Source organism: Drosophila santomea, chromosome X (assembly GCF_016746245.2).
Source record: "Drosophila santomea strain STO CAGO 1482 chromosome X, Prin_Dsan_1.1, whole genome shotgun sequence".
In the NCBI taxonomy this organism is placed as follows: domain Eukaryota; kingdom Metazoa; phylum Arthropoda; class Insecta; order Diptera; family Drosophilidae; genus Drosophila; species Drosophila santomea.
Window position 1 is genome coordinate 7,551,727 of NC_053021.2, and position 12,434 is coordinate 7,564,160.

The following is a 12,434-nucleotide window of genomic DNA, read 5'->3' on the forward strand; positions in this document are numbered from 1 at the left end:
AAAAGATTGGTTTTATATTTGTATGCCATTTTATTATAGCTTACTGTTAAGTCCAATATTTGTGCTGGATGTGTGTATTTGGGAACAACTGGAAAAAGGGATTTCGTTATGGAACGGGATGGAGTTCGGGGTTTGTCGCAAAAAAAGGGATATATTTTAAGCTTAAACTAAACTGGCGAAGGAAAAAGAGTTTGCCGTGCGCACGGTTTATGGAGGTCGCTTGACGTTGACTCCACAAATTGGCTGGTGGAGAAGATCAGCTTAGCAAGCATTCACCTAGCCGTTGCGTATGCCCAGCGCCTGCTCCAATTCGGCCCGCTTCTGGTTGACCTTGGTGAAGAAGTAGCGCGAAACGGCCTCGTGCGTCCATGGCTGGTAGTAGAACTCCGAACGACGCTCCTCCTCCGGATTGCCTACCACATCAGTCATCAGCTGAAAGAGGGGGAAAGGTTTAGACAACGTTATGACGCATAGAAAACAGGACTAACCTTCAAATCTCTCGTCTGACTGATGATCCAGCGATGGATAAACATTTGCGGATCCTTGGCGAAGCTCAAGAAGAACTCCCTGTTCGTCTTCATCTGGTTGATCGTGTCCACCGTCTCGTGGATCTTGGTGTCCAGGCCCTGGATCTCCTGTTGGCTAGCCGTGCTCATCAGGAAGCTGTTCATCTGGTTTTTGAGCGTATCATCCACCTCCACATCGATGTCGTAGCAAGCGGTCTGCTTGTTCTCCGCCCCGCTCTCAATGAAGTGATTGATCACAATCGGATCGGGCGGATGCAGCAGCGGATTGAGGCGTTGCGGTATCTCGGCGAACTTCATTCGCTGGCAGCTGAATATCTGCTCCAGATACTTGTCGCAATTAATGTACTCCCGCTCGTGGGCATCCTGCAGTTTATGGGTCTTGATGTACTGCCACAGGGCGGATATAATCACCGGCCTGGTCTGTGTGTGTACGCCCAGCAACCTGGCGAGTCGCGGGTCCAGCTTGAACTGCAGCGGCTGGTAGTCAAGCAGCAGGAGGATGGTGCAGCGCACATTGCGATCGCCTGGCCGCTTCACCTGGAAACCGTCCGTCTCCTGGGTGGTGTGAGTGCGATGCCACTCGACCAGATGGTTGTCCGGACCGTACAGCTCCTTGTCCAGCTCGATAACCAGCGACTTGAAGAACGATGAAAACTTGCGTTTGATCTTCGTATTGGGATCGCCCTTGCCATCCTCTAACAGGCGACCCTCCACCCGCAATTCCCAAGAGGCAACGGCGCCCTCCTCGCCATCGTTTGTGGGCTCCTTGCTGGGATAGAATGTGTTCGAGATGAAGATGCGCAGCTTGCGCTTCTGCTTCATGGGTCGCTTGAGGGCCTCCTGGATGTCCAGACGCTTGCGCATGATGGTGGCATCCAGTTTCCGCTCAAACGTCAACAGATCCATATACGCCTGCGATTCGGGCACCAGATCTCGCACCTTCTGCGGCAGTATCTTGTCGGCCAGCTTCTTTTTCTTTTTGGCCGTCACAAAATCACTTTTGCCACCGCCGCCACCCAAACTGCGGGACTCATTTGATCTCTTGCTGCCTCCGCCGGATCCAACGCCACCGCCACCGGCTCCAGTGCCACGCAGACTGCTCTGAAAGCCCGACTGTTGGGCGGCGCGCTGCAGCAGCGATGGTCCCGGTACGCCCGGCACTCCAGGAACTCCCGGTACTCCGGCCACGTTCGCCGTGCCGGGAACGGGTTGCGTGGTGTTCGGATGCAGGGGAAACCCGCGCGGCTGTTGTGGATAAGATTATGGATGTTTAGATGGCACGTTAACTGCAGGAAAATGAGTGGAAAACTCACCGGAAAAGAGGCGCCTGGCGGCGGATAGGGACGCATGCCGGGCGCCGGTGGTGGTGGCTGATAGCGCGACTGCACTGGCGCTTGGCCAGGTGCAAAGCGTTGCGACATCTTTGCTAGGAGCTCCTCCCTTTTTTCCGGCCGTAAACACTTGCCTTTTGCAGGCGAAGGAAAATTTCTGGCTTTTTGTTTCAATACAACAACGCGTCAAACACACACACAATTTCGCCTGTAAAATGGCGTCAAAACAGGGCAGCACAAATACTGGTGGTGGTCGACTGGGCGATGGTTATCGCACCGTTTGGCAGGGCTACAACTATCGGTTGCCACGATCATCGAAGTTTGAATTTTTATATACCTACAGCTATATATTTGCCTATAAAAAATATATTTAAAAACTTGCAAGGAAATTTGTTAAATGTAATTGGCTTACATGAAAATGAATTAATAAAAGAAAACTATACCTAAATTTGCTACTATCGATAGAACGCATTGGTCTGATAAGACGTACGATAGTTGCAGTGTCATACCATAAACATAAGCAATATCGATAGACGCCGATAAGTTCGGACAAATAACGTCTTCTGAAATCGAACAACGATAGGTTTAAAACCGACTTTGTCATTTCAACACGGAAAAAACAAAAAGCAATGGAGGACAGTTGGTGGGTGGCCAATTTAAAGGCTCTGGAGTCGAGGCCACAACGCCTTGAGGCGCTGACCACGATGAACACGACCATCGCAAAGGACGCGGCTCTTTCGCGGCAAATCATTGAACGCCTGCTGACCACGGCGGAGTTGTATGACTGTGCCAATTCTGCGGCGGATTCGCATGTTCCCAAGGATCAGGCTGTGGACGTGACCCTGGAGTTGCTGGGCCACTGCCTTGATCAGCTGGCAATGGACACAGCCGACGAGCAACTGCCCAGTTTGCTGAGACGTGGCTTGACCCACCCGAATCCTGCCCTGCGTGCCCTGGTGTTGGCCAGGTTGCTCAAGGAGCTGCGCCGCCAGTTGGTTGCCGGGCAGGTTCGCACCCTGCCCAACAATGAGCTTATATTCCTCATCTTGGACGAGCTGAAACAGCCGAATACGGAGGGCACCTCACTGGCCATCAATATACTGTCCATTGTGCTTGTTCAGCGACTCAGCGATGCTGATGTGCAGGCCAAACTAGTGCACCTCCTCCAGCAGAATGAGATCGTGCGCTGTTGCGCCTACGAATTGGCAGTGGTGCTGGCCCAGGAGAGTGCCGCCTCGCTCAGTGCTGTCAAATTCATTCTGGACGCTGCGCTCAGCGAACTGGACAACGACGATGTTTTATTGCAGGCCAGCGTCATGGAGCTCCTGGTACCACTTGCTGAACAGAACCATGGTCTCTCCTACATGGAACGGCGTCGTGTTTTGGATATAATCAGCACACGGGTCCAACGCATCGAGGAGCATCCGTTAGACGCCCTGCTCATACCCAGCATTATGAAGTTTTTCGGCAAAATTGCCGCATACCAGCCTCTGAAGATCATTGCCGGCTACCCGCACATGCTCGCCTGTTTGTTCCAGCAGCTGCAATCGGAGGATGAGAGTATTCTGCCCACCTCCATGGATACGCTGGCCAATTTGGCCAGTACTCCGCAGGGTAAGATGCTCCTGCACCTGCACTTCAACGCGGCCGTGGAGGAGTCCTTTAAGATATATGGCTCGTACACAAAGAAGCTATCGGCGCCCATCAAGGAGCGGCTGCTCAACTCGCTGGATGTGATTTATGAGGTGGAGACACCGCCCACCAAAGAACTCAAGTAATTTTGTACTCCATTGTCAATGTTTTTTCCTGTTAATCATTCTCTCCTATTTTAGTATCATTCTTAAAAGCTGGTACGAGTGCTTCGCTGGGGGAGCGCATGCCAATGTTATCATGGACCTGATCAACACCCCGTTTCCTGACCTACAAATGGCCGCCTTGGCGCTGTTGAAGACCATTTGCAAGTACGACTGGGGCATTGTAGCTCTTAAGAATACCGGCGGTGCTGTGGAGTTCCTGCTGTCGCGTCAAAGGGATCTGCACAGGGACATTAAGTATATCAAGTGGCAAATCATGGAGATTCTGTCCGCCAGCGCCGAGTTCTCGCCCACCGAAACCGTCCGTTTTACGGCCTACGTGAACGAGGGACCCTATCACGTCCAGGCGGACCTCGATATAGCCACCGAACCGCAGGGCAACGCCTAGAGGTCGGTATGCCAAGCATTTGCGGCCTTTGATTATAAATCGTATGTACAGCGACAGGTTCAATTAACATCTGAATATGTATTTATAGAATTACAATAAGATTTAACTATTAGATCACATGTAACAATGCCCCATTGGGCAGGTCGTATTAATGGGGATGCAACAAATAGTCAGAATATTCTTTGGACAATTGCAAGTGGTTTGCCTTAAAGCAATTGCTAAAATATCAACTTTTGTAAATTACATAGAAAGGATTGAATACCTTCTGAGGGCAAAGTAAATCATTTACAATAAAGAAACTTAAATACAATATGCTTGAGTCTAGCTGGAATATCTTGTCTAAGGACTAATGCAATTATAATTTCAAAATGAGAATAATCAGAATAATAATAAGTACGTGAAATGCCAAAAGTTTAAGGGACCAATTACATGGAAGTGTCCTGTGTTGGAGCCACCCACCCTCTACCCTCTAGCCCCACTTGTATGTAGTATGTAAGTCTGTTGATCTCGTGCTGCATTTGAAGCCAAGTTACGCCGCCTACAGATAGCTCATCTGCCGGTGGGACATCCGCTTACGCCCCGAACCGCCGCCCAAGTGCGCCAAACTGACACTCAGTCCGGACTCGTAGGCAGTCTGCGTTTGGGATCGGGTCTCGTTGTTCACCAGCGAGCAGCTGGGCAGTGTGTGACAATAGCGACGCAGCTGTTGCTTGAACGCCGCCGTGGTCAATGTGTAGAGCACTGGATTGAGGGCCGAGTTCACTGGCAGCACCAGTACCGCCAACCAGGCGTAAAGATCGGGCGAGATTTCGCAGCCTAAAATGTATATATTTAATAATATAAAAGCTGTTGCACTTAAACTCACCTGAGAGGGCAGCCACTTTGACCACGATTATGGGCAGCCAGCAGGCGCAATCGGTGGTCACAATGATGGCAAAGCTATGCAAACAAGATATTTCTTTAATGAAATCCTTTTCCTGGGATTAACCAAACTTACCGAGTGGCCACCACATTCTCGCGACCGCTGTGTGTGCTCCGCATTCCGCCACCGGAATCCCTTATCGCTTGCAGCATTCTGATGTAGGAGAACAGGATGAAAACCAGGGACAGCGTGTTGACCAGGATGAACAGCAGCGCCGAGTACTCCCAACCCTGTAATATACATTTATGGAATGTGTAAGCAATGCTTTCCAAGGAGCGGGTGCTTACCTTCGCATAAGGATCGTGGATATGCAGGGATAAGCAGACACCATTGTTGCCGTAGAAATGGTTTCCGAAGTACGGATTGGGCAGAAGTGGAGCAGCAGCTAATGCGAAACTTATGCCCCACAACAGCAAGAGACGCAGGACAATTCTGCGAAAATGGGTAGCTTTTTTAATAATTTGTAATAGTTTACACAAACTACAATGAAGCAGTAAAAACAAACATAATTGCATTAGGAACAAAGTTTGTGAGGTAAATAAAATGCTGGCCATTTGATGTCTGAGCAGTCAACAAATCAGAAAGTGTCTGCAGCACAAGTAATTAATGTAATAGAATAAACAATAACTTTGGAACCCAAACGAACACTTACCGAACTTTTTCCGTATCCCGCGGCTTGAGGGGCCGCGTCACAGACATCAGGCGATCCCAGGTGACCAATGTGAGCAGCAGCGTCGACGACTGGCTGCTGAAGGTGCTGAGGAAGCCTACACGGCGTATACGTGATAATTCACATTAGCAATGTGCGATGGCTGGAGATGGAGAAAGGAGAGGATACGCACCTGCGAAGGCACAAACACCGCTGTGGCGCCAAGCCTCCTCGTATTTGATGTACTCGCCGCGAAAACTAATGTCCGCACAGGCAATCAAGGTGAGGTAAATGCCCATGAGAAAATCACTGGCGGCCAAATGGCGCAGGTAGAGCGAGTGCTCCACGTTGCTCCGTGACTTGTAGAAGTAGCGTCCCAGCAGCACCAATAGGTTGCCCACCACGGCAATGGAGGCCATCACCCAAACACTGTTCCAGCAGATAAAAGTGCACGGTAAGAAAATGGTTACGCAAATGTTCGCTTTTGGCAGCTGGTAAAAACTTAAAGTTACTGCTATTTCATTTCGAACTTCAAGTATGCGTATAAGACTAACTGCAAACGACTATAAAGCTTATATATATTTATAGATATTTATTATCCCATTTTCTCTGTGTGCATTGAAATAGAAATACAGGAGCATCATTTGCGACCTTGTCTTGGACAATTGTCGTTATGCCGCTACCCATAAATTCCAGCAATTAAAGGAAATTTAAGTCTTCCCTGCGGTGAAGACTTCATGTGCTTGTGTTTGTGGCTCGCACAATTGCCAATTGCCCGGTTGGCGTGCCTCATTATTGCAGTTCTGCTGACCAGGGAGGTGTGGCCATGGATGCCCAACTGGAGTGGAGTCCCGAGACTTGGGCACAAAGCAGCAAGCATAAAGCACAAAGCAGAAAGCACCAAGCACAAAGCATCAAGCACAAAGTAACATCAGCGTTCTGAGGAGCAGCAAATAGTGAGAGCCAACTGTGGTTCCAAGGCAATTGTGTAGTGTCTGCATGATGATTAGGCGAATGGATGGAGGGACCTGTAATTTATGCCAGCCTTCCGCTTCCCATTCATTGCCAACACTTCCGCTCTGATTATGAGCAGCCATCAATTATGCTTGACCTAAGAAACAGCTGTCAATTTCATTGAATTATCTAATTAAACAAAGATGCAGCTCGCAGCTCCTTTCCGACCCTTAATATAAACTGGAGCAGGAAAGTAGAAGGCGAGAGTCTGACGCCATGTGAAATAAACCTTATTGTTATCCCGTTTGGTAGCACCAAAAAATTGTCTTTTTTAATCGGATATTTTCAATCGGCGTTTTCGCCATAACTTGGTTAAAAATGGACGCACAGCTAAAATAAAGACTGTTTTGTGCTGCTAATAAACTTAGCTAACTATGTCTATCCCTACTTTTTCGATTTTGGCAAAAAAAAAATTTGAAAAATTTTTGCATTTTCGATAAGGGGTACCATCATCAAAATTTGCGAAAAATGGCAAAAAATTAGCATTTCAAAGTATGTACATGGATCGATAGGGAATTTTATTACGAATTCAACGAGGTATGGCATTCCACTATTGGACAAATACTTCTATTGCAATCGAAAAAAAATTGATTATTTTTTATCAAAAAATCGCAAAAAAAATGTTTGTAAAAAAATCGGATATTTTCAATCGGCGTTTTCGCCATAACTTGGTTAAAAATGGACGCACAGCTAAAATAAAGACTGTTTTGTGATGCTAATAAACTTAGCTAACTATGTCTATCCCTACTTTTTCGATTTTGGCAAAAAAAAAATTTGAAAAATTTTTGCATTTTCGATAAGGGGTACCAAAAAGGGGTGGCAAAAAATTAGCATTTCAAAGTATGTACATGGATCGATAGGGAATTTTATTGCGAATTCAACGAGGCATGGCATTCCACTATTGGACAAATACTACTATTGCTATCGAAAAAAAGTTGATTATTTTTTATCAAAAAATCGAAAAAAAAATGTTTGTAAAAAAATCGGATATTTTCAATCGGGGTTTTCGCCAAAACATGGTCAAAAATGGCAGCACAGTTAAAATAAAGACTGTTTTGTGATGCTAATAAACCTAGTTAAGTATTAGCATTCCAAAGTATGTACATGGATCGATAGGGAATTTTGTTACGAATTCAACGAGGTATGGCATTCCTCTTTTGGACAACTATTTTTACTGCTATCAAAAAAAACTGATTATTTTTAATCCTAAAATCAACAAAAGAAATTGTTGTGAAAAATCGGATATTTTCAATCCGCGTTTTCGCCATAACTTAGATACCAGGCAAACAGAAATGTCAGGAAGTGGCCAACGAACATTTCGATTTAAGTAGCCACCTACTGCTAATTATGATTGCCTGGTGCATAAAACAATGAAATGTCCCAAAAACCGGACTTTTAAGCCGAAAAATGGAGATATTTCGAATTTCAGATACCAGGCAAACAAACAGAAATATCAGGAAGTGGCCAACGAACATTTCGATTTAAGTAGCCACCTACTGCTAATTATGATTGCCTGGTGCACAAAACAATAAAATCTGCCAAAAACCGGACTTTTAAGCCGAAAAATGGAGATATTTCGAATTTCAGATACCAGGCAAACAGAAATGTCAGTAAGTGGCCAACGAACATTTCGATTTAAGTAGCCACCTACTGCTAATTATGATTGCCTGGTGCATAAAACAATGAAATGTCCCAAAAACCGGACTTTTAAGCCGAAAAATGGAGATATTTCGAATTTCAGATACCAGGCAAACAGAAATGTCAGTAAGTGGCCAACGAATATTTCGATTTAAGTAGCCACCTACTGCTTATTATGACTGCCTGGTGCACAAAACAATAAAATGGGCCAAAAACCGGACTTTTAAGCCGAAAAATGGAGATATTTCGAGTTTCAGATACCAGGCAAACAGAAATGTCAGGAAGTGGCCAACGTACATTTCGATTTAAGTTGCCACCTACTGCTAATTATGATTGCCTGGTGCATAAAACAATAAAATGGGCCAAAAACCTGACTTTTAAGCCGAGTTTTTGTGGTAAAATTGAGAGATTCTCGATTTCAGATACCAGGCAAACAGAAATGTCAGGAAGTGGCCAACGAACATTTCGATTTAAGTAGCCACCTACTGCTAATTATGATTGCCTGGTGCATAAAACAATGAAATGTCCCAAAAATCGGACTTTTAAGCCGAAAAATGGAGATATTTCGAATTTCAGATACCAGGCAAACAGAAATGTCAGTAAGTGGCCAACGAATATTTCGATTTAAGAAGCCACCTACTGCTAATTATGATTGTCTGGTGCATAAAACAATGAAATGTCCCAATAACCGGACTTTTAAGCCGAAAAATTGAGATATTTCGAATTTCAGATACCAGGCAAACAGAAATGTCAGTAAGTGGCCAACGAACATTTCGATTTAAGTAGCCACCTACTACTAATTATGATTGCCTGGTGCATAAAACAATGAAATGGGCCAAAAACCGGACTTTTAAGCCGAAAAATGGAGATATTTCGAGTTTCAGATACCAGGCAAACAGAAATGTCAGGAAGTGGCCAACGAACATTTCGATTTAAGTAGCCACCTACTGCTAATTATGATTGCCTGGTGCATAAAACAATGAAATGTCCCAAAAACCGGACTTTTAAGCCGAGTTTTGGTGGTAAAATTGAGAGATTCTCGATTTCAGATACCAGGCAAACAAAAATGTCAGGAAGTGGCCAACGATCATTTCGATTTAAGTAGCCACCTACTGCTAATTATGATTGCCTGGTGCATTTTTTTTTTTTAAATTAATTAACATCTTTATTTAATATTATTCAGGAACAGGTCAATTAAAGCCTTTAACCTAAATGTTGTCTTAAGTAAATAATCTCTTAATTATAAAATATAATTTGTTTTCATCTTAATATATAGGAATAGGTCAAATTTCGAGTAGTGAGGTTTCAGGTAAATAATATATTCATACTATCATCTTAGAAGCAGCCCAAAATGTCTTCTTTTGAGCCTGCGAATTGGGATAGCCCCCTGTAATCTCCGGGCGAGACGATTACGGTGGGCAGTTAGTCGATCGTTGTATCTGCTTGAGAAGAACGAGATTTGGTCTTCAACAAGGCTCAGGTTTAAATCATTGTGAAGCGTTTGGCCGCTAACGAACCAGTCACAGCCAGTGATTTGTCTTAATGTTTTGTTCTGGACGGTTTGGAATCGTTTTCGGTGGGACGCAGCCGCCACTCCCCAAATTTGGATGCCGTATCTCCAAGTAGGTGCGATAATTTGCTGATAAATCTGACGCTTGCATCTTAAAGGTAGTTTGCTTTTCTTATTTAGCATCCAGAATAGTTGGTTACGCTTTAGGTTGCACATTTTGACGACTGAAGTGCATGAATTTTCAGTTGTATACTTTTGGGATGCCCTAAGAAATTATTGCTGCGACCAACTTTCCGTTGCATACCTTTAGGATGTGTCATAAAACGTTGACCAGCAGATCATGAATTTTTCGTTGCATACTTTTGGGCTGATGGAAGAGATTAGATCAGCTGATCGTTAATTTTTTCGTTGCCTACTTTCGGGGGCTGCGTGATTTTAAATTCTGCAAAGTCACCTCCTGACATTTCTGTTTGCCTGGTATCTGAAATCCAGAATTTCTCAATTTTACCACAAAAACTCGGCTTAAAAGTCCGGTTTTGGCCCATTTTATTGTTTTATGGACCAGGCAATCATAATTAGCAGTAGGTGGCTACTTAAATCGAAATGTTCGTTGGCCACTTCCTGACATTTCTGTTTGCCTGGTATCTGAAATTCGAAATATCTCCATTTTTCGGCTTAAAAGTCCGGTTTTTGGCCCATTTTATTGTTTTATGCACCAGGCAATCATAATTAGCAGTAGGTGGCTACTTAAATCGAAATGTTCGTTGGCCACTTACTGACATTTCTGTTTGCCTGGTATCTGAAATTCGAAATATCTCCATTTTTCGGCTTTAAAGTCCGGTTTTTGGCCCATTTTATTGTTTTATGCACCAGGCAATCATAATTAGCAGTAGGTGGCTACTTAAATCGAAATGTTCGTTGGCCACTTCCTGACATTTCTGTTTGCCTGGTATCTGAAATCGAGAATCTCTCAATTTTACCACCAAAACTCGGCTTAAAAGTCCGGTTTTTGGGACATTTCATTGTTTTATGCACCAGGCAATCATAATTAGCAGTAGGTGGCTACTTAAATCGAAATGTTCGTTGGCCACTTCCTGACATTTCTGTTTGCCTGGTATCTGAAATCGAGAATCTCTCAATTTTACCACCAAAACTCGGCTTAAAAGTCCGGTTTTTGGGACATTTCATTGTTTTATGCACCAGGCAATCATAATTAGCAGTAGGTGGCAACTTAAATCGAAATGTTCGTTGTCCACTTCCTGACATTTCTGTTTGCCTGGTATCTAAAATTCGAAATATCTCTATTTTTCGGCTTAAAAGTCCGGTTTTTGGGACATTTCATTGTTTTATGTACCAGGCAATCATAATTAGCAGTAGGTGGCTACTTAAATCGAAATGATCTTTGGCCACTTCCTGACATTTCTGTTTGCCTGGTATCTGAAATTCGAAATATCTCCATTTTTCGGCTTAAAAGTCCGGTTTTTGGCCCATTTTATTGTTTTATGCACCAGGCAATCATAATTAGCAGTAGGTGGCTGGCTACTTAAATCGAAATATTCGTTGGCCACTTCCTGACATTTCTGTTTGCCTGGTATCTAAAATTCGAAATATCTCCATTTTTCGGCTTAAAAGTCCGGTTTTTGGCCCATTTTATTGTTTTGTGCACCAGGCAGTCATAATTAGCAGTAGGTGGCTACTTAAATCGAAATGTTCGTTGGCCACTTCCTGACATTTTTGTTTGCCTGGTATCTGAAATCGAGAATCTCTCAATTTACCACAAAAACTCGGCTTAAAAGTCCGGTTTTTGGCCCATTTTATTGTTTTATGCACCAGGCAATCATAATTAGCAGTAGGTGGCTACTTAAATCGAAATATTCGTTGGCCACTTCCTGACATTTCTGTTTGCCTGGTATCTAAAATTCGAAATATCTCTATTTTTCGGCTTAAAAGTCCGGTTTTTGGGACATTTCATTGTTTTATGTACCAGGCAATCATAATTAGCAGTAGGTGGCTACTTAAATCGAAATGATCTTTGGCCACTTTCTGACATTTCTGTTTGCCTGGTATCTGAAATTCGAAATATCTCCATTTTTCGGCTTAAAAGTCCGGTTTTTGGCCCATTTTATTGTTTTGTGCACCAGGCAATCATAATTAGCCGTAGGTGGCTACTTAAATCGAAATGTTCGTTGGCCACTTCCTGACATTTCTGTTTGCCTGGTATCTGAAATCGAGAATCTCTCAATTTTACCACCAAAACTCGGCTTAAAAGTCCGGTTTTTGGGACATTTCATTGTTTTATGCACCAGGCAATCATAATTAGCAGTAGGTGGCTACTTAAATCGAAATGTTCGTTGGCCACTTCCTGACATTTCTGTTTGCCTGGTATCTGAAATCGAGAATCTCTCAATTTTACCACCAAAACTCGGCTTAAAAGTCCGGTTTTTGGGACATTTCATTGTTTTATGCACCAGGCAATCATAATTAGCAGTAGGTGGCTACTTAAATCGAAATGTTCGTTGGCCACTTCCTGACATTTTTGTTTGCCTGGTATCTAAAATCGAGAATCTCTCAATTTTACCACAAAAACTCGGCTTAAAAGTCCGGTTTTGGCCCATTTTATTGTTTTATGCACCAGGCAATC

At 44.0% G+C, this 12,434-nt stretch overlaps 3 protein-coding genes across 4 annotated transcripts in view; 1 reads left to right on the forward strand and 2 right to left on the reverse strand.

Moving 5' to 3' along the window:
• Positions 1 to 10: 10 nt before the first annotated feature.
• Positions 11 to 2,086, reverse strand: LOC120454941 (brahma-associated protein of 60 kDa). The gene is made up of 3 exons (XM_039640710.1): positions 1,841 to 2,086; positions 489 to 1,772; positions 11 to 432 (listed from the first exon to the last, which is right to left on the reverse strand). The coding sequence occupies exons 1-3, from the start codon at positions 1,946 to 1,948 to the stop codon at positions 277 to 279; spliced, it is 1,548 nt and encodes a 515-aa protein (XP_039496644.1). The 5' UTR covers positions 1,949 to 2,086; the 3' UTR covers positions 11 to 276.
• Positions 2,087 to 2,407: 321 nt separating this feature from the next.
• On the forward strand, positions 2,408 to 4,370 carry LOC120454943 (26S proteasome non-ATPase regulatory subunit 5). Its single transcript, XM_039640711.2, has 2 exons — positions 2,408 to 3,632; positions 3,691 to 4,370. Exons 1-2 carry the CDS (start codon positions 2,488 to 2,490, stop codon positions 4,058 to 4,060), a joined length of 1,515 nt encoding a protein of 504 aa, XP_039496645.1. The 5' UTR covers positions 2,408 to 2,487; the 3' UTR covers positions 4,061 to 4,370.
• Positions 4,371 to 4,501: 131 nt separating this feature from the next.
• Positions 4,502 to 12,434, reverse strand: part of LOC120454939 (relaxin receptor 2) — a 29,783-nt gene continuing 21,850 nt past the window's right edge. The window contains exons 13-18 of one of the 2 annotated variants that reach the window (XM_039640707.1): positions 5,825 to 6,060; positions 5,635 to 5,749; positions 5,270 to 5,414; positions 5,058 to 5,212; positions 4,926 to 4,999; positions 4,502 to 4,876 (exon numbers count right to left, since the gene is read on the reverse strand). In XM_039640707.1, coding sequence (XP_039496641.1) covers positions 4,599 to 4,876; positions 4,926 to 4,999; positions 5,058 to 5,212; positions 5,270 to 5,414; positions 5,635 to 5,749; positions 5,825 to 6,060 — 1,003 coding nt within the window. In that variant the 3' untranslated portion in view covers positions 4,502 to 4,598. Of the gene's footprint in view, positions 4,877 to 4,925; positions 5,000 to 5,057; positions 5,213 to 5,269; positions 5,415 to 5,527; positions 5,571 to 5,634; positions 5,750 to 5,824; positions 6,061 to 12,434 lie in introns of those variants that run through there. The other variant, XM_039640708.1, reaches the window with a different exon arrangement.